The sequence below is a fragment of the Gymnogyps californianus genome, chromosome 7 (assembly GCF_018139145.2).
Source record: "Gymnogyps californianus isolate 813 chromosome 7, ASM1813914v2, whole genome shotgun sequence".
Taxonomy (NCBI): Eukaryota; Metazoa; Chordata; class Aves; order Accipitriformes; family Cathartidae; genus Gymnogyps; species Gymnogyps californianus.
In genome coordinates this window covers 24,888,947-24,909,668 of record NC_059477.1, presented here as the reverse complement: position 1 = coordinate 24,909,668, position 20,722 = coordinate 24,888,947, and the positions used below count along the sequence as shown (strand labels likewise).

The following is a 20,722-nucleotide window of genomic DNA, read 5'->3' as shown; positions in this document are numbered from 1 at the left end:
GCACTGTCCCATACACAGCAACTAAAAGTACATAGACATAGTTCTGGTGAGCTCCTCAAGCAAGAAGGCTAAAGCTGCTAAATGGGAAATCTGTTAAAAAAATTTAGTCTCAAAAATTTTATAAAACATATGTGGAGCCCAGTAAAAAATGAAGGACAGAGTATTTGGGGGCTGCCTCCTTTTTCATATTTTAGAATCCAGGGAAGCACTGGGATAATTTTACAATATCATAATCATTGTACAAGAATAAAAAGTGGACAAAAACCTATAGCTCTTTTAGTTTCATTTCTGTAAATGATCTCTTTACTAGTTTATTCTATTATTTATAGTAAATTTTATACAACGTCTTGAGACTTATGAATGTCTTATCCCCAAGGAGACATACTGCAGTGTACTTTAAAATGCCACACATATTTGTAAACCATTCTATAAAGGAAACACTAATCCTTGTGTTGAAGAACAAATTCAGAAAAGGTTTGTTTTGTTTGTTCAAATTAATCTTCAGAATTTTTTTTATGAATTATTATAAAAATATCACATTGAAAACCAATGGATTATAAAGGTAAGGATTCAGTTTAATTACAACTACATACATATTATTGTAATTCTGATACTGCTTAAGAAGGATTTTTAGTGTTTAAGAATCTATTGAATCAGCTGTTAAATAACTTGATTTCAAAATCCCTGGACAAGCAAAAGCATTAGTCTCAGTGTCACAGCGAAATCAATATGGTGAGAACCCTGCGTTGTTTCCTAAGTAAGAGTACAAAAAGAGAGATACTAAAATCCCACACATTAGTACTAGTGAAATAAGATGATCACCTCCTGTATTTCCGCTTAAATCATCTGCAAGGCCTCCATGTTGGGTTTCACGCAGAGCAATCAAAAAAGGAGAGAACCAATCCTTCTTCTGCACTATTCTGCTCAATAGCTCCCTTGCACCATCTCTGTTCCCATGATTGTCAGTAACAGTGTGGATCTGGTGAAAATAAAAAAAACCCAAACCAATCCTGAGACAGACTTTGGAAATGGTTCAGGGAAGTTAGTAAGAACAGTATAGGTACAAAAGCATTCCCCTGTCATCATTAAAACATACTTAAAAATAAAGATATAAATTGGGCCTGCCACTCATCAGAAGACACTTAATGCAATTTTGTCCAACCTCATGTTTATGCCATATAGTTTCAGGCAGGATATATAAAACTTATGAGACTTGAAATTTAATTGGTGAGACTGGTAGTACTGGACAATGGTTATAATAATAACCACTATATAATAATTATTATTATTGTGGAATAATAACTAGTGTGCACACTGGTTTAGGGAATAGCCAACCTTGATTAAGGAGAAGTGATGTCATACAGCTTACAGAGCTCAGACTTAATCTGTGAGCTCTGTAACATGACCTCATACATAAAATGGAACATTTCCCTTCTTAAACTCTGGCTTCATCATCTCAATTCCCACTTAAAGATACAATAGCTAAGGCTCCAGAAAGTGGCTATTGCCCTCAGAGAAGTTATGGAAAAGTGTCGCAAGGCTGTCATGAGCAGAACTTGACATGTGATCATATCAGGAACAAAATGACCATCCCAAAAGCAAAGCAGCCTGACACGGGTGTTCAGTGCTCAAGGGCAATTTTCTCGAGGCTCAAGAATCACCCATCCTGATACGCAAGAAAATGGGCAGGCATAGCAGTGGGAACCCCTGACTGAGACTGAAGACTGAAAGGAAGTGCATGGGAAGTGGGAGTAGGGAGAGGTAAACAAAAAGGAATACAGGAGTGCATTAAGAAAGCCCAGGCACTGTTGGGAGTTGAAACTGGCAGGATTATGAAGGGTAATGAAGGGCTTAATGGAAATGCCAGCAGCAAAAAGATGACCCAGGTGAACATGTGGACCTATTGCCAGGGAATGGAGCCAGTAACCTCCTAAAAGGCCCCTGCCTCTGCCTGCTGTGTTACCATGCTCGACTCCCCATCCATTAGGGTGCAGCTGGCCCTTACTGCTACCTGACAGTCACCAGATGCAATTACATATTGCATTGACTGTCATTTAACTGAGATGGAGCGCTAAGCTACCTAAAAAGTGGATGCAACAGCTCAGAGTGCAAATATGATGTAGTTCCTCCCTTAGTTTGCCAGTTTTCCCCTTATTGCTATGGCAAGTATTATTTTAATTTCTTCTTCTGACACTGTTTCAGGGTATCCATTTTTTTGGGTTCCAAATAAGTTTCACGCTAGTCCAGGCAAGTCATTCTCAACCAAATGGAGTAAACACTGGCAAATGTTTTCATCAAAGGTTAACATTTGCTCTTTCTTGTCAAACTGGTATTTCTGCTCAGCTTCACTGTCTAGTATGATACTCCTTAGTGAACCTATGGCAAAAAAGGGGAGGGAATGTCTTGCTTCATTTTAACTCAAGTATTCTCTAGGACTTTACAAGCCATCACTACTTCCTGGTATGGTTCAGGAGCCAAAAGACACTTGATGATCTTCTGAGCCTAAGGTCTGTGGCAAAATGATAAGTAACAGTAAAGCTGGCCATATTCCTTCCACTTGCATACTGGCTTAGTCTAACCCTCTGTTCATGGCATTTTTCTCTCCCTGGTTCTTGGCTGGCATCCCATCTGTTGGCCCATTGCCACCAGTCTTCATTGGCTTACTTGGAGCACGATTTCTCTTTTCCCCCAAGTTTGGGCACTCCCCTTTCATTTCTGCACTTACAAGGCCATTTCTACTTGTGGCTTCCTATCTGCCCCACAGCTCCTGGGGGTGGCCAGTGTCTGTGGCATTGCCTGGTGCCCAGCCTGGCAGGCGAGCCACTTACTCACCCGATCCAGGTCCTCATCCTGGAAGATGCCCATCTGCAGGCACTTCTCGGCCACCTGCATAGTCTGCATTCTATCCACCAGCGTGCTGTAGAGCAGCTGCACCAAGTGCACGCAGAGGTCGTGGTCGGCCTCCTCGGCCGGCGAGGGCAGCTGGCTGAGGCTAGGGTTGACGTAGCAGGCGGCTAGGCTGCAGCCGCCCTGCTCCAGCGCCTGCAGGAACTCGTAGAACCAGCCGCACCCGCGGGGTCCCCGCTCCACGGCCCGCAGCAGCTCCTCCGCCCCCTCCACCTCGCCCCGCTGCAGGGCGGCCGCCCGCACCTTCTCCCTGTCCTTCACGCTCAGCGAGGGAAGCCGGTCCAGCACCGGCTGCACCCGGATGAACTGCTTCAGCCGCGGCCTGAAGCAGGAGATCATGTAGAGGAAGCGCTCATCTCGGGACTCCTCTGCCATCGCCGCCCTGGCGGCGCCCGGGACTCCGGGACGCCTCTGCTGCCGCTGGAGAACGGCGGTGGGCACGGGGCGGCGGGGTGCCTGCAGGGGCGGCCGAGGGAGCCCTGCCGCTGCGGCGCCCGGGGTCTCCGGAGGCGGGGGTCCGGCTCGGCGTCAGCGAGGAGCGCGTCCCCCGTCCGGCTCCGCGCCTCGTCAGGCTGCCGCTGGGCCTGCCCCGCTTTATCCCGGCCCCAGCGCCGCTTTCGGTTTCGTTTGCGAGCTTGGTGTGTGACGGCAGGGGCCTGGCGGGACACGGCGGCACCGGGGCGGGGGGCGGGCCGCGCCCGGCACCTGGAGGGAAGGGCACGACTCGGTGTTACTGCTGAGTTTTTATAAGGAAACCTTTCACAGGAACCATGAGTTCAAAAAACCAAACATAAACTGAAGTGTATTCTTCACTTTCCAGCTCATGAGTTTCTGGGGCCGGTCACTAGTGTGTCAGGGTTTTCTGCACTGCTGGCTTTCCAGGAGTGCACCAACAGAGACGTGAGGCGCTTTGGCGGTGGTAACCCCAGCTGATCGGAGTGGTCTGCAGTCATTTGCAAGATAAGCCTTTTTGCAGAATACAGACCCACAAAAGGCCATCAGGGAAGTAAAGCCGACTTGTGTATTGCAATGGTTTACTTTGGGTATGTCTTAAAGAGATTTTTTTTGTGCCTTGTTTTTTAGTTTGAAGAATTGCACCTTGCATACAGAGCAGGAGGCTGTGATGCATGGGATAAACTTCCGAGAGGAGTTTGTTGGATAGTCTGAGATTGCTGGAACAGTCTCTCCCTGAGATGTCATTTCACCCATATGGTAGATGTGTCACTGAGCTTCAGAAGCAGGCTCGGTTTCCATGGTGGGGTTTTAGGGAACCTCAGTGTGATTCTGAGGTAAGGCAAAAGATCATTGACTCAATTTCATGTTTTGTAGCAAAATGATAAAGTAAATAGAGAGCACCTAGATTACTGTGTTCAGTTTTGGTCCTGGACAGTTCAAGAGAGAGAGTGAAAAATTGGAGAGGGTGCAGTGGAGGGCCAACACGATGCTTACAGGATTGGAGAGGTTGGAACATCTTTGAAGGAACTGGGTTTATTCAGCCTAGAGAAAAGAAGGCTCAGGGGAGATCCAGCCACCGTTTTCCAACTCCTAAAAGGTGGATCCCTTTTCACAGGGGTGAACAGGACAAGGGGCAATCGGAACACATTTCTTTAGGGCAAATTCTGTCCAGGTATAAGAAAAAATATTCTCCACTGTAAAAACAATTAGACACTGGAATATACTGCTTAGAGAAGTAGTGGGAGTTTCCTCAATAGAAATATTCAAGACTTGGCTTGACAGAGCCCTTGATTTAATGCCTTGCTTTTAAAAAGCCAGGTATCTCCAGAGGTCCTTTCCCAGCCTGAAATTTTCTGTAATTCAAATCATGCCCTCAGCTGCTTGTCATGCCAAGATGTGCTACAGCATTCTGCTCTCAGTGGAGCTTCCTTCAGTTGGAGGCTTCTTTGGTAGAACTTAGTTTTACTTTCATTTCATTGTTGTCCTTTCTGCTTCTCAGGTTTCACTCTTATTTTGTCATTACTTTATTACTGCCTTATGCAAGTTTCTGTTGAAAGATTTCTGAAGAAAGCCTCACTGCTTTCCCCCGCCCCCACTTTCTCTTCTGTCTTCAGCACCTTATTTGGATGACGCATCAGTCCTTCTTGTAAGGCCTCAGGAGCCTGCAGGAGTTACTCTGGTGCAGTATGTATAGATAGATTGTTTGTACATTTGCTTCATTTCCCAAGTTGTATATGTAGCAGCGGTAAATCAGGCCCAGTGTATTTATACCACAACAATCCTTTACAGGTTCTAAGAGTTTGCAGACATTAAAAGGACACCTGTGACTTACAGAGGGAAAAAAAATCAATGCTACTTGGTTATTCCAGCTACTGCTAGGTTGCACAGATGATGGCTGAGCTCCTACTCCATCCATTGATGATGCCAATATCCTGACCCTGTTGCTGTCCTCGAGCTGGATGCTTACACTCCTCATAAACTCAGTGATTTTTGAGGCCTTTGTCCCTTTCAGATGTGACTGAAATTAGACACAGGCTTCATAAGCAGGGGCTCTGCCAAGGACAGGGGAGGAGCACAAGGCCTCCCCCCGTGGACGGCTAGGCAGAGAAGCTGCGCAGTGCCAGCTCCGAGCCCCGCCGCATACATACACCTCCCTTCCCCGCACGGTGAAAGTCCACGCGTACAGCTAGGGAGACGGCTCAGGCGCCAAGGCTGAAGCGCACGCAAAAATAACACGGCTGCTTCAACGCCCCCAGGAGTTACGTTTAGGGGCTCCTTGTACCACAATGAAGACTCCCGCCACTAGAGCGCCCTGAGGCAATGGAAGCGCCTAAGGCAGCGCAGCGGAAACGCCCGGGCGGCCCCACCCACGCGCTCACCCCCACCGGCCGCTCTTGGCTCGTGGGCCCAGCCGGTGGGCGGGGTTTCGGTTGGCCAATAGCAGGGGCGGGGCCGGCGCCGGCGCGGCGTTGCTGGGGCGGCGGCGGCGCCGCTGCGGCCGTTGCGGCTCGCTCGTCGCCGAACCGGGCTTCGGAGGGGTGAGTGCCCGCGCCGCCGCCTAGCGGGCCCCGCGGCCTGGGCAGAGCGCCTCCCTCCCTCCCTCCCTCCTTCAGCGCCTCCCTCCCTCCCTCCCTCCCTCCCTCCTTCCTTCCTTCAGCGCCTCCCTCCTTCAGCGCCTCGCCTTCCGGCTCGGCCGGGCCGCGCTTGCGGTGCGGTTCCGGTGAGGCCGGGCCCGCGCGGCCCGGAGGAGTGGTCCGTCCCGGCCCCTGCTCAGGGGCGGCTGCCGGGGAGCGTTGCGGACGCCTCTCTGCCGCGCACACGGGCAGGCTGGGCTGCGGTGGAGGGTAACGGAGGAAGGGGTTTCCTCCCGGCGCTAGCTGCAGAACTGGGCTGCTCACCCGCCGGAGCAGTCGAGGCGGAGGTGTCTGAGGGGAGGCGGGCGGCTGCACGACTGCAGCCGAACGAGCCATGCCGTCTGTGGGCCCTGGGCCGGTGGGTAGTGCAGGTGCCGTGTGCTGAATAACCCAGCACAGAAGGAGTTCGGGAGCCCTGGAGGACCGGGGTCACTGCTTACGTACTGTCCAGATCCTGGATGCAGTTTTGAGATGGTCATTGCCCTTATGCAAAAAAAAAAAAGTTGCATCATATTTGCTGTTTCTTGTGCCCAATGGCGGGGCTACAATGGTCATGGACACTACCTTTTGTAAAAATAGTGTTCTAGGACAGACTGATAGTACAGCTGGAAACAGTAGCAGTAGTCGTTAGAAAATGTGAAAGCACTTAAAACAACTGCAGCACAAAGAGAAATGTATAAGAACTGGCTGCTATTTGCATTACATGTCCTTGAGCAAAAGGAAAGCTGCTCAAGTACTTTTGGTTACTGCATAAGAGATGAAAATATTTTTCTAAATTGTTTAGCTACGCAGTGTAAATAGTCACTACAGAGGCTTGTTGCTTAGTTCTCATGACAGTGGTGTTCAGTAGCTTCCATATTGCTTACTCAAACCAGACCTTTGTGTACTTCTCCTTGCCATTGTTAGTTAAAATTAAATCTTTAAATATTGATACTGTGTATTTGGGGATCCTAAAATCTGTTATGTTCCTTTGAAATTGCCTTGTAGTGCTATAGCTGAAAATTATTCCTGTTACAAAACTGGCACAGATGATACTAGTGGCAGCGATGGCTTGTTGGGCTTTGCTTTTTTCAGGACTATAGATCAGAGACTGCATCTGCAATATAACAAAGATACTTTTTCATATGTGATCTGCAGGAGCCATTTGCAGCTGTGCTAAGGAGTAACAGTGGCAACTTGGGACAGAAAACATGCCTCTCTGTCTTCCCAAAGACTTGCTGATCTAACTAGTTCAGTGTAGTGTTTATTTTACAAGGCATGGGTTTTGTGTTCTGTCACTTTCTTGTTGGTTGCTGTAACTCCGATGTTCCTCTCAGATGATTGTGTGGCATGACAAGCCTTGCATTATTGTATCTGGAAAACTTCAACTGTGTGATTGTATTTAATTTTTCTTAGTCACTTAAATGCTTGGATAAAAACATCCCACATTTAAATATAGGTAAATTAAGCTTTGCTATTATAAGTAAGGGCAACATATTAGTACAGTAAAATATGTAAGCTGCTCATGAAATTGTAGTTCTCGGATACTGGAAGCCACTTCAAATTGTATGTGGCCCAGCGTGAAGAAGGGAACCCCTGCCACCTGTTGTGGTACCTGCATAAAAAGAAAGTACTTGGAAATCCTGGCATAGATAAGTGACTGAATAAATGGTTTAACACTGAAAAGGAAAGACTGATCCAATAGCAAATGCAGGGAAAATTAGATGATTAGAACTTAATGTTCAGAACTGCATTTTTAAAAAAAATTTTATAAGAGTATCTAACATAATGACTACAGTGTCCTGCAAACAATATCACTAATGCCCATAAGGTGTCTGTTTAAAAACATAACCACCTCCACCCCCAAACCCCCAAAGCAAAACAAAACCTAGCAGTATAATAGTAACTTTTTTTTTTCATTGGAAAGCTTCCTTGGTAATGTGGTCAAAGGCATGTGGAACTGCTTCTGGAGTTGTACTATTCTGTTTTGTCACCAAGGGTTGTCAAAACTCCTTTAAATGGAGGTCATGTAACAATAAATCCAGTTGTAGGACTGAGTCTGAAATTGATTTATTTTTTTAAATAAACAGTGCAGCAGGTACTTCTTAATCATGCATAAGGTACATTTTTGTTGTAAAATTGAAGTATTTCAGGCTATCAGGGTGAAGATAGTGAAATATTTTTCTTTTTTTTTTTCTTTTTTTTTCCCCCTCCCAAAGTATTGCAGTTATAGATGCCTGGAATGCCAGTGACAATGGGACAGCCAATGCCAGGAGTAGTACCCAATATGCCTCATGGTGCATGCTCTGGATGTTCTGCATATACTGGTACTTATTCTGCTGCTGCTGACCCCATGTTGACTTACTCCAGTGCTATTGCTGGACAGGTGAGATAATATAAACAATATAACTATATAATCAGGTGTGAAAACAACCCTGGTAAAGTTTTGTTTCATTTTTTTTTTCTTCAGTAGAAATGCCTTAGCATAATGTTCCCAGTGATAATCATTCCTCTTCAGGTAAAATGTACAGTTTTCAACAATAATTGTAATTATAGTTGACAGCAGAGTTTACAGTACTACAGACTTGATAGACATGTTGCTGTTTAATAAGATAAAATTAATCAAAATATGTTGGCAGTTCACGTGCAGATTCTCACTGCCATCTTGAAATAGTGTTTCTTCTTTAGGTTTGCTATACCTTATTATACGTTAGTGCTATAATTCTGTATGCAGATAACAGAACCTTAAAAGCCAGTTGTGAAACTTTGGAGACTAGGATTTCAATTAACTTTGTTCTGTACTGCATATGGAACTTGGCTAGGAAAGTACAATGCAGACATATAACTTCCCAGGTTAGCATCCCAAGGAACTGGAGTCTCCAGAATGGTTGATGCGTGTTTTGCTAGGTCTTTCTTCTGGCATGAGGTCCTAAATCTGACACTTATGTTCTTTAAGATCATACGATTTTTAGAGTGGAGGGCAGGCTCGTAAATGTTGTGAAACTAAACCTATTTTTTGTAGATATGTATGGGATGTGCTGGCTTTGAAAAGTTACGTGGTGTTTTTTAAAGAGGAAGTATTAAATACTTATTTATAAGTATATATAAAAATAGATATTTTTATAATGTTGTTAATAGACAGTGATAGGAGTTGTTGTATTCCAAGAATCTGTGTCAACATTCGTATGACTTACAGATGGTAATATGACCACTGCAATGTCACGTGTTAAAAGGAGTAATAGTTAGGGAATTCAGTAGTTCAGTATGGGGAAAGAGACCAATGGAAGCTGGCAGGGATTCACAGAGGTCATGTGCACAGCCCCACAGGTTATGAGATGGTTCTGGCTTCTGTGGTGCCGACATGCACCTTCTCAAGAACATAGATCTGCAGAAGCAATGTATTGGAAGATCTCAATTACAGGTGAGTGACCCTCTTCTTTAGATTAGAGGGGGTTCTTTTTTTCTCTTTATGTTTTAAATTGCATAGGCTCTGGACCTCAATGCTTCTCTTTCTGCTTCACATCCCTGCGCTAGGTGAATAACGAGGAGATTTGATGGGTAAAAGGAAAAGCATCTATTAATTATTTCAAAGTGGAAATGCTATCAATTTGGATACTAAGTATTGAAAACAAGGGTGTCATAATTTTAATCAACTTGCTGATTATCTTCACATGTAAATTCTATATTAGAAAATGCTCTACCTTTGACAGTGTTTTTGAATGTGTTTAGTGGATGTTTAATTACCTGTTTACCTGCTTACTGCCATTGCTATGCTTTAAGCAGAGAATTCTGCTTACTGCTTCCAGTTTAGATCGGGTGCTCTTCTCTTATGGTGACTGTTTAACAATTTAAGAACATTTTAGGTATCGCTATAGGTAATCTAATGCGTTAAAAATCACTGATATTTTTTGCAAGTTAAATGTGAATTGTCAGCTGTGACAAATGTGTGCATTTGTTCTACAGGATGGAGAAGCAGATGCCAAAAAACTGCAGAGATATCTAATGCAGTCTGCAATCAGTGGAACCCATTATTGTAAGATACTGAGTGTTTTGCTGTGGCAGCCAGGCAGGTATAGCTCAATGTTAAAGAGAGGTTACCACCACTGCCATGCCTTCTGAGGTGCAAAGTTGAGAAGACCGGGCTTTTATGCCTAATCTAATTCTGTCACCTTTCAAAATTAAATGATGATGTTAAGGAAGCTGCTCCAAGATAGTAAGTTAATGTATCAGTTGGTTCTGTAGTAGACAGAGGATTCAAAAAAATGAATTCATGGTCACTGTCATTGCTGAAACTGATTATTAAAAATAATACCAGTTACAAACTTCTGATTCTTTTTTTTTTTAATTACCCTTTCGGCATTCAGATTAGAAACTTGAAGAGTTATGGTATCCACGTAGGATATATCCTTGTGCATATTAGGACTTTAGTGGAATCTTGGTGTCACTTTGAACCTGTTGGTGATTATGAGAAACTTGAATTTTAAATTCTCTTAAACTGATAACTTTTAATACTAGTTTTGTTTGAGCATTTATAATGGGGTGTAGATACTGGTTATGGAGGTGTATTATTTGTATAACTGCTTTGATCTGCATGTCTTGCACTTTGTAATTTTGCAGAGTGGCTTCATTCATGTTAAGCTGACCACCAGCAGTATGAGCATTAGAAATCGGAGCTTCATTGAACTTTCACAGTTTCTCAAAAGGAAAATTAAGATAAAGGTGTGGTCATCATTCCTGATGGTATGTTTAACTTAATGCATGCAACTGTAACGAAATCATCAAAATATCTGTAAACATCATTTGTCTTAGTATTACCATATAATTCAGTTTGCATCTTAATGTTGAAAGCATAATTCTTTAGTTGATATTCACTGCTCTTCTATTCTACTGCAGATTATTACTGTGAATAGTCCTGCTTGTTAGTGGTGTAACTACTTTATTGCTGTGGGAAGTTATTGCTGGATCACCGCTGTAGACTGTGGAAGTTATTGGTGGAATGTAGGTAGCAAGGTGTGGACTGTTCAGCTGACTAAATAATTTTTGGACATGCTCTAACTAATACTATGAAACGAGATTAAGGAATCAGTTTTGTTGCTAAAACTCCAAAAGCAGAAACAGCCTTGACTATCTCTTCATACAATTTTGTGAATGCTTTTCATCTAGCAGATAAGTTATTTTTAATATTAAAACTTGTGGGTCCTTCCATCTGTCAGGATGGAAGTAGGCCATTCCTTTTGAATCTCACTGATGGTTAGTGTAATTGTACTTGTCACTCTTCCAAAATCTCCAAACACTGACTTGCTTATTACTTCCTCTTCTAGTTCTTGCAGTGCACCATGGCATTCTGAATGCTGAACCGCTGGAGGAAAAGAGGATCACCAACCTGTCAAAGTTCACGTTTGGAAGAACTGCTGTTAATGGAAGCTGTTGTACAGCTTTTAACCTTCCTGCTTGATAAGACAATGCACTTTGAACGAATACTTCTAATTTTAAGTGCATGATTCACAGCAATAAATATTTTTTGCATTTTACTATATTTAGAAGCATGGCTTTTTTTATCTGTACAATTCCAGACAAGTAAATTTCTGTGTTAAGCTCAAGAGCTTAATGAAAAGAAAAAGCTTATGGTCATACATAATAGGCTGTGTCTTATAAACGGGTAGCTTGCTTACAAAATAAAACATCAGATACCCTTAATGCTGTATGTGTTTTTTTCAGAAGTAGTGGCATACTGTCTCAGGTGGCATACTCTGAGAAATTCTGCTGCTTTGTAGAAACTGGATCAGTGGATTCCATTAAGAAAACAAAATGTTCTAGGTAAAACTTCCTTACTGCTCCAGCTTGTTGCAATTGTATTGGGTTTGTGTGGCAAGGTTTTGGTAGCGGAGGGGCTACAGGGGTGGCTTCTGTGAGAAGCTGCTAGAAGCTTCCCCTATGTCCGATAAAGTTAATGCCAGCAGGTTCCAAGATGGACCCGCCGCTGGCCAAGGCCGAGCCCATCAGCGACAGTGGTAGCGCCTCTGTGATAGCATATTTAAGAAAGGGAAAAGAAGTTAGAGGGGAGCAGCAATTGCAGCCAGAGAGAGGAGTGAGAAGATGTGAGAGCAACAACTCCGCAGACACCAAGGTCAGGGAAGAAGGAGGGGGAGGAGGTGCTCCAGGTGCCGGAGCAGAGATTCCCCTGCAGCCCGTGGTGAAGACCATGGTGAGGCAGGCTGTCCCCCGGCAGCCCATGGAGGTCCACGGTGGAGCAGATATCCACCTGCAGCCCGTGGAGGACCCCACGCCGGAGCTGGTGGATGCCCAAAGGAGGCTGTGACCCTGTGGGAAGCCCGTGCTGGAGCAGGCTCCTGGCAGGACCCGTGACCCCATGGAGAGAGGAGCCCACGCTGAAGCAGGTTTGCTGGCAGGGCTTGTGACCCCGCGGGGGACCCACGCTGGAGCAGTCTGTTCCTGAAGGACTGCACCCTGTGGAAGGGACCCACGCTGGAGCAGTTTGTGAAGAACTGTAGCCCGTGGGCAGGACTCACATTGGAGAAGTTTGTGGAGGACTGTCTCCCGTGGGAGGGACCCCATGCTGGAGCAGGGGAAGAGTGTGAGGAGTCCTCCCCCTGAGGAGGAAGGAGCAGCAGAAACAACGTGATGAACTGACCGCAACCCCCACTCCCCATCCACCTGCGCTGCTCGGGGCGGGGGGAGGAGGTAGAGAAAATCAGGAGTAAAGTTAAGCCTGGGAAGAAGGGAGGGGTGGGGGGAAGGTGTTTTAAGATTTGGTTTTATTTCTCATTATCCTGCTCTGATTTGACTGGTAATAAATTAAATTAATTTTTCCCCAAGTCAAGTCTGTTTTGCCCTTGATGGTAATTGCTGAGTGATCTCCCTGTCCTTATCTCGACCCACGAGCCTTTCGTCATATTTTCTCTTCCCCATCCAGCTGAGGAGGGGAGTGACAGAGCGGCTTTGGTGGGCACCTGGCATCCAGCCAGGGTCAACCCACCACAGCAATACAGTGGGTTTTTTGTGAGGCAAGCTCAGGTAATACTATTTGAATGCAGCTGGAATGGCCTTCAACTGATCATATTTTTTTAATCCCACCTGAGGCTTTTCCCCAAGGAGATCTGTGGGTATGGTGGTCTGGTTTTTTTGGTGTTGGGTTTTTTGTTTTGTTTTTGTTTGTTTGCTTTGTTTGGTTTGGGTTTGGTTTTGTGGTGTGTGTTGTTTTTTGTTTTTTGTTTTTTTTTTTTTTTTTCTTTTTAAGAGCTCAGCTTGTCTCAAAAGCTTTCAATGGCTATTCATCTGGATCAGTAAAATCACTTGCTGAATAGGTCTTGCATGGTAAACCCATTCCATGATTCACTCTAAATTCTCTAAAAGAAAATGATTCAAGCAACGGAAGTGTCTGCCTTGAAGATAAATACTTAGACAGCACTTTTGATCAAAATATTTTGTGAAAATTTGGACCTCAATGGATAGCAATTGTCAGCTTTATTACGCAGATTTTGTAACTAGAAGTTATCTTAGATTTTTTAATTCCTCAGTGAAGTTAGGGGGAGTAAACATGGATATAACTTCCAGTTCTACTTGAGGGATGGAGGCCAATATAATACATGGAGATTGCTGTGTGCATAGGATTTTCTGAGAAGGTCTAATTTGTGTGTCTATTCTGTGTGCTTCAAGCCAGTGAGTGGTGTCCTGTCTAATCTTGTGCTTTTACATTTATTTCTGTGGTGTTATGAGTATACTAAATAATTTTTTTTCCTCAATGTTTTTGGTACAGATATGTATTCAACCTTTTTGGATCCCTGTTAGTGGTGTTTGCATTATAGTAACTGAATCCAAGTCAGTCACAAATGAAATGTTCACATTCTGTTGCTTATGACTGAAATAAGTGCATTACATTTATTTGTGCATATTTAGATTTCTTGCAAATAAGTTTTCATGGTGATATAAAATACTGAATATATGTGCAGTGTACAAGTGCTTTTATTTGTACAGTAAACTATTTTCCAGGAGCTCTTTTCTGAAAGCAAAATAATAACTTAACTGCATTATACAAAAACCTGTTGTACAAACAGGATTTGCTACAGCTCATAGTAGTGAAGTATTTATCTAGACTAAGTTTTCAAAACTTTCTTTGTATTTCCAACATCTTAAAGTTTCAGTATAGAAAATGTAAATAATGCATAAAAGGGGCAAATGCCTCCTGTGGGAGGCTTTAATTTGGTCCATCTAACTTCCATTCCAAAGAGAATAGCCATATTCTGCATTCGTTAATAATCAAAGAACTTCCCAAGTGGGCATTAAAAAACCCCCAAATAGCTAGATGAAGAAAAATGTTTCTTCATTAATAATGCAGTTCTATTTACTACTCATACGTAGAGGTACAGTGAGAAAAAGTAAGCTTGCCATAGTGATGCCTTCATGCAGTTACAAACTCTGGGACGTGCTCCTTTAGTGTCATTGATACAACTTAGTGGTGTCTTGATTTTCATATGTCATCTATTCTGTGGATCTTGTTTGTTTTTTTTCTCCTGTTAAGCTATTTGCTGTTTAACTTCTAATATACTATTTGTCAAGTCTAGAACAAAAACGATGTATAGAGTAGATGTAGTATATAAGTGACACCAGGATTTCTGTATGATATAGGTACATATCATTCCTAATAAAACTGAAGGAAATTTTAGGTTCAGAGTAATCATGTTAAAGGACCTTCTGCATGCTCTGTTTATTCCAAGTGAGTAAGAAGCTACTTCTTAAAAATTAATTCTTTCTGGACAGCTGTTGAAAATATGCCAATGGCTGCATACCAAGTCTGTCTCCAATCTGAATCAATTTTACAATTTACCAGTATTTTCATTAAAAATTTGATGTTAAATTTGAAAGTGAGACTAGGTCCCTTGCTATTTGTGCATGGCTGCTAGATACTACAGATCAAATACCCCTGTATTTTACTGGGGTTTGCATTTGTGATAATGAGGTAAGAGAAACTGATAGGGAGCATCGAGGTTGCATTTTTGTGTGCAAAAAAGGAGGGGGAAAAAAACCCCACCCAACTCTGGAAACTTTATTAAATGCGTGATTGCAACCATTTGAAGGAGCTGCAAGTAATGGTGTGGGTTTGAATAAAATGTCACAAATTACCATTTAAAAAGAAACAAACAAACAAAAAAACCCAACCAAAAATCAAAAAACCCCAAACCCACAAACCAGTAGCCTCAGCACACAGACCTTGCTTATCAGACCCATTTTAATTCACTTTTAGTTGCTCCTGTTAGTGAATATAGGCACCAGGTTAGCGTTTCCTGCTTTGTCAGTCACTGTAATGCCCTTAGTACGCCACTGTTAGCTCATATGTAGTTACCTGTATGGTAACAGGGCTCAGTGAGAAGTGCTGCTTCCTTCTCAGAAGAGCTCAGTGCTGTGGGTGCTGAGCCCCAGAAATGTCAGTCTTGGTGAAAGGGAAGATTAAACTCTGAGAATCAGAACTGAAGAGGTGTGGTTGGTTGCTCCCAAATGCCTCCTTGAATGTCGGACCCACTGTGTGAGTTCATATGTCTCATCTGCTGGGCTGCTACTTTCTCATTCTTGGAAATACCTGGCAACTAGAGGTTTCAAAATTGAGAGTAAATGCTGATGTTTGAATTGCAGTTATCTTCCATTAGGCTTGTCTCATGTCTTCACTAACCTTCTGTGAAGGATTAGGATGTTAAAAGATAACTAAATTTTGATATCTACTGTTTATTTCTGGCTGTGAGGCTTATCTTTGAGCTCTTGTGGATATCCTATGTTTTACTACAACTTTTTTAATGGCTTAGTTTTATGTAGGTTGAAAGAATGCTAAAAGAATAGAATTACCCTGTTCTAAATGCCTGTCTGAATGAAAAAACTAAAAACCAGGTTGCATTGAGCAGAACTGATTTTTCTGCTTCATGCGTCAACATTTGATGTCAGTTTAACTATGCAGGCTTTTTTTTTTTAACCTTAAGTAACTAGAAAGTGCGAGTCATGCTTGGAGTGTCCATAGATGAAGTTAATCTAACAGTTTTTCCAAAGATGACTGTCTTACAATAGCTTTGCCATTAGCTAGAAACAGTGAGATTTGTTGGAAGCAGCAGCTTTCATTTTTTTGGGTTTTGATCAGTTAAGTCTTTGCTACCCAGAATATCATTGTGCCTAATCTTTTAATTAACAAAATGTGGCAGAACTTCACATATAACAGTCAGGAGATACTAAAATCATGTACAATGTCAGCATAATTAATAATGCTTTTTCAAAAATACTGTCTGTTCATTTCCATCATTTCTCTCATTGTCAAAATTTTACTGGATTTCAGTCAATTCCAGGTGACTGAATATAATTATATTGTTCTACAGGAACTAAGAACTCTGGGAATTGTAGCCTTTTAGAAGCCATTTGTTTTGCTGTGACACACTACCATCAATTTGAGATCTGAAAAATGTAAGAGGGAGGAAAAAAGTGTCTCTAATACTACCTCCAAAATGTAAAAAGTATTTAACACAAGTATTTAAAGTTGGCAATGTACCAATGAATTACAAAATGCTATGTGTTATTTCTCGGTGCAACTAGCTTGGAATATATCACACTTATGTGGTGCATTTGAGGAGTCTGTGCAGATGTTTTTGTGGAGAAAAATTCTTAGTACAAAAATTTAATTTATTAAAGAAAACCTATCTCAGTGATATTGAAAATGCCACTATACTATTGATGCCACAAAAATTCTGTATGTAAATACAGAGAGAGCCTGTAGATGAATGGAGAGGAGGTGCCCGCTAGACCTAATTCCCAATCTGATGAAAAAAGGGATAACATGTAACTGCTGGCTCCATTGGAATTCATTATTTCTGATTTAAGCCAACCTATGAAGAGTCCAACCTTAAATACTAGCGTAGACATCTGTTCACAGCGTAAGACTATTTAACAGAAGAGTATAGAAATATCAAAGCTTCTAATCTGCAGGTGTGGTATTACGTACAACTATCATTTGAGGAATCATGCCTTGTGCTATGCTGCTATTGCAGTCTCCCGCTATTCTGTTTGTGTCCAGGCTAGCTCAGCAGCTCTCAAACGGGAGGACACACAATTCATCTGTGGGCAAAACTCAAGTTGCTTCAGCTAAGCAGGCAGCCAGAGGCCATGCGAAGCAGCGCTTTTCAGCTTTTTGTATGTTACTTATAGCGTTGGTGAGTCACGCAGAAGCTCTGATGAGCAACCTGCACTCACCAGAGAGAGGAGATTGCTAGGACACAATCTGCAGCAGGAAAAGAGAGGGCAGGTTCATCCATGGGCAGCAGTTGTGAGATGGGAGACCAGAAAACATGTGTTCGCTGAGTGAACAGAGTGGGAACATGAAAGGAGAGAAAGGCATGCAAATGGTCACATGCATCCTGGAAACAGCAGTTAGGTAGGTCAAGACACATGGCTTATGTGTATTACTGTAAATTTGTGCATGTGGATGGAAGTGCACATGCAAATGGTGCAGGTTGCTGCACAGCTTAAATATTGAAAAGCATCACAATCTATCATTCACTTTAAACATTGAACTAGACCCATAGCTGGTGGAAGCTAGTGAACTTCATGAAGAGCTCTGCTGATTTGTACCGTCTCACCTCTCACATTTGGAGTGATTGTCCCAATTGCTTTGATACTTCAGCTACATTAGCTGTTCTTGAATTTCCAGGATACTTCTCTGTATCTACAGCTTATAATTCATACGTATTTTTAGCCACAAGTTTTAAATGTAAATAGCCAAGATGAGTGTTCCTAAGCTCAAGCAAGACCAAAACTTATCTCCTAAAGTCCTGAAAGCCTCTATGGATATGTTACAGCTGTATATTGTGATGTGTGGGTACACAACCCTTAGGTTATTCCCAGCTTGATTTGGTTAACACAGACCCATTTCTATCAAGTCAGAAACAGACTGGGCTTAAAGGGAGCCCTATTGTGTCAGCCCCCCCAACCCCCAAAAATGAGAGAGACAATTTTTGCTGCTTAGAAAATCAACACGTTTCCAAAAACAATGGTTTGTACCTGTCTCTAGAAGAAAAAAGCTTGAAGCAGTGGGTCTTCATGTGCTTCACTGCACCTCAACAAGAAAAGAATGTATCTGAGAAAGCAGATCTTTCTTTGGCAGGGAAAAGGCAGCCAAAGTATTGCCAACCAAGTTAAGATCTTTCATGTTTTCTTTCTTCATTCATTGGCAGATGTCTAGGGAGCTTAGAATCTCCATAACTTTGCAAAGTCTCCCTTAGTTGCCCTCATTTGAGATTTTTCTTCTTGATAAATACAGACAAAGAGAAGGGAAGGAACAAAGCCTCTTGGAGCCAAGAAAAGGAGTAAGGGATGGAGCTTTTCCTTCACTTGGACTAATTGAAATAGTTGTCACTTTTCCTCTTCCCCAACGCTCCTTCCCCAATCCACCTGTTTTGCTCAGACTCTTTGCATTAATGTGAAATACCAGGTCATGAAATTGGACAAAAGGCATTTTGTAAAGCAATGCTCATGCGTTAAACTTTTTTCATTAATTTTATTTTTAATTTATACCAGACTTTTTAAAATGTAGCATAACCACAAATACTTTTTTAGAAAATGTGCTAGCTTGTTCTTTGTAACAGACATTGATATTAGTTACTAGACTGAGATAGAGCAGAAGTTGTTAATGCTTGCTATTTAAAAAAAATAAAAGCAGAAGCTATTTCACTTTGTTATTCAGCACTCCTGTTTCAATTGAGTATACGCAGGCAGAGATTCTGACTGGCCCTGTGATGCTGTCACCTAGCATCTGATCCTGCAAGGCACTAAGCAGTGCAGACCTCCCGTTGTCGTGGTAGAAGTAAGGGCAGTCAGCCCGTTGTAGCATTTGGACCTTTCAAAAATCAACACTAGCAGGAGGCAGAAGAAAATTTGATCTTGTATGGGAAGGGTTGGTTTCTCTTTTCACTTACAAAGGTATTGGGTTAATTCATTTTTGCATCTTTGTATGCAAAGGTAAAGCAGAGCCTTCCTCAGTAGCTCAACACTTGCCCTAATTTTAGATGAGAAGATTCAGCCACCTTGGGTTTATCTACTGGCTGTGTATGACTAAAAGTGTTATGTATCGTTCTGACCCCAACATACAATATATGTATCTATTCATGTGAGGGTCAACCACTATTGCATTACTCTGTAGCACTGGTTTAGAACAGAGGGTTTAATTTGGTTTTAGTTAAAATTTATCTGTTCCTCCACTAACTGGGTTACATGCTTTTCTGAAACCAGTTCTCTTCTTAAAGGAATTTCACAGTAAAGCTTTAAGATTAGAAAATCATGTGAATATTTTTAAATATTTAAAAACAGTAATAAAAAGGTCAGTTCCTTCTAAAATAAACACAACATTTGAAGCAGAATAATATTTTAATAAAATTAAATCTAAGTATTCACAAAGCATTATGCACATACAGTACATACTGTATTTAAAGCCTACGGACCTTAAATCATTTTATTCTAATGTAGTCAGCTTTGGACACAAGCTAAGCTTACTCTTTTTGTAATAAGAAAGTTTACAATTGTTCCTGAAAGTGATTTTACATATATACATATATATATATATAGCTCTATATCTATACTCCTACATATAAGTGTAGGTATATACACACACTTGTGTGTATGTGTGTATATAAATATATACACACATACATACACACATATGTACATATATAAAATACACACATGCACACTTACAGGATTGTGTGCGTGGTGTATGTGTGTGTCCACATACATATATACCCTATCTAGGATCATTGTAGAGGGGCCAGTCAGTAAAAACGGATAACTGCAAACAACCACCCTAATAATTATAAAACAAAAATGTGTAAAGTGTTTTTTAATTAAACGGATTGTTAATAATTTGTGTTGAACAAAAGGAACACAGTCTTCTGTATTATATAGAAATTAGATTTATTGCATTTGATTATGTTTGTGTGACAGATGAAGAGTACCTGCCTGCTCATGACAGCTACCTTCTATGATGCAATTTAAAAAAAAAAAAAATAGTGGAAGCAAATTATTCAATTAATGCAGTTTTGTGGATGCGACCTATGGTGATACTTTCCAGTGTGTGGCAGAGTTTTCCTGTCTGTTAAAATACTGCCCTACTTCACCTGGTTTGGAAAGAGGCTGGTTTCTCTGTCCTAATTGTTTCAAACCCAGAAGACTTGGTTACCTTATTCTTTCTCTAGATTCAGAATCATTGTTGTAAAACGCTCACAACAAGAAAGATAAATCAATTTTCAAAAGTGAGCTAGAAGAAGATTTTGCTTGAATTTTAGCTTGGTCAGGTAGGAGTTTTTTCTATGTGAATTGTTGTTATTGGTCTCCTATTTGCTCTGAAGACATATCCACAATAAAATACTATTTCCATGACAGCAGTAAATGGTAATCTCCATGCAACGTAAACTGTAATTTCAGAACATGCATGTTATTTAAAAAAAATAAAAATATAAGGTGCCTTGAGAATGCTGGCAGTTTTACATTTGGAACATACAGTTAGTGTGTGTATATATATATTTACATCAGAACTGCTCAACTTTACCTTACAAGCTTCAGATTTAGGAAAATATACAGTACTTTTGCATATAATGGTATATTCCTTGTAGCCCCTGAGTCAAGTATAGAGGATTTAAATACAAAAAAAAGGAAAAACAGCCATTAAAAGCACTTACATTTTTATGTGAAGTAATAGTATAAAAGTA

At 41.7% G+C, this 20,722-nt stretch overlaps 1 protein-coding gene and 1 long non-coding RNA gene across 5 annotated transcripts in view; one reads left to right on the top strand and one right to left on the bottom strand.

The window, feature by feature from the left end:
* Nucleotides 1-3,327, bottom strand: part of IFIH1 (interferon induced with helicase C domain 1) — a 28,708-nt gene extending 25,381 nt beyond the window's left edge. For both annotated transcript variants that reach the window (XM_050899949.1, XM_050899950.1), the window contains exons 1-2: nucleotides 2,833-3,327; nucleotides 823-979 (exon numbers count right to left, since the gene is read on the bottom strand). In XM_050899949.1, coding sequence (XP_050755906.1) covers nucleotides 823-979; nucleotides 2,833-3,282 — 607 coding nt within the window. In that variant the 5' untranslated portion in view covers nucleotides 3,283-3,327. The remainder of the gene's footprint in view (nucleotides 1-822; nucleotides 980-2,832) is intronic.
* Nucleotides 3,328-5,866: 2,539 nt separating this feature from the next.
* Nucleotides 5,867-11,505, top strand: LOC127018500 (uncharacterized). 3 transcript variants are annotated; one of them, XR_007766748.1, is made up of 6 exons: nucleotides 5,867-5,900; nucleotides 8,195-8,361; nucleotides 9,295-9,396; nucleotides 9,939-10,008; nucleotides 10,593-10,715; nucleotides 11,297-11,505. It is a non-coding gene; the product is annotated as an uncharacterized LOC127018500 (long non-coding RNA). The 3 variants fall into 3 exon arrangements; XR_007766747.1 differs by lacking the exon at nucleotides 5,867-5,900 and adding an exon at nucleotides 6,183-6,354; XR_007766749.1 differs by lacking the exon at nucleotides 5,867-5,900 and adding an exon at nucleotides 6,183-6,358.
* Nucleotides 11,506-20,722: the final 9,217 nt, after the last annotated feature.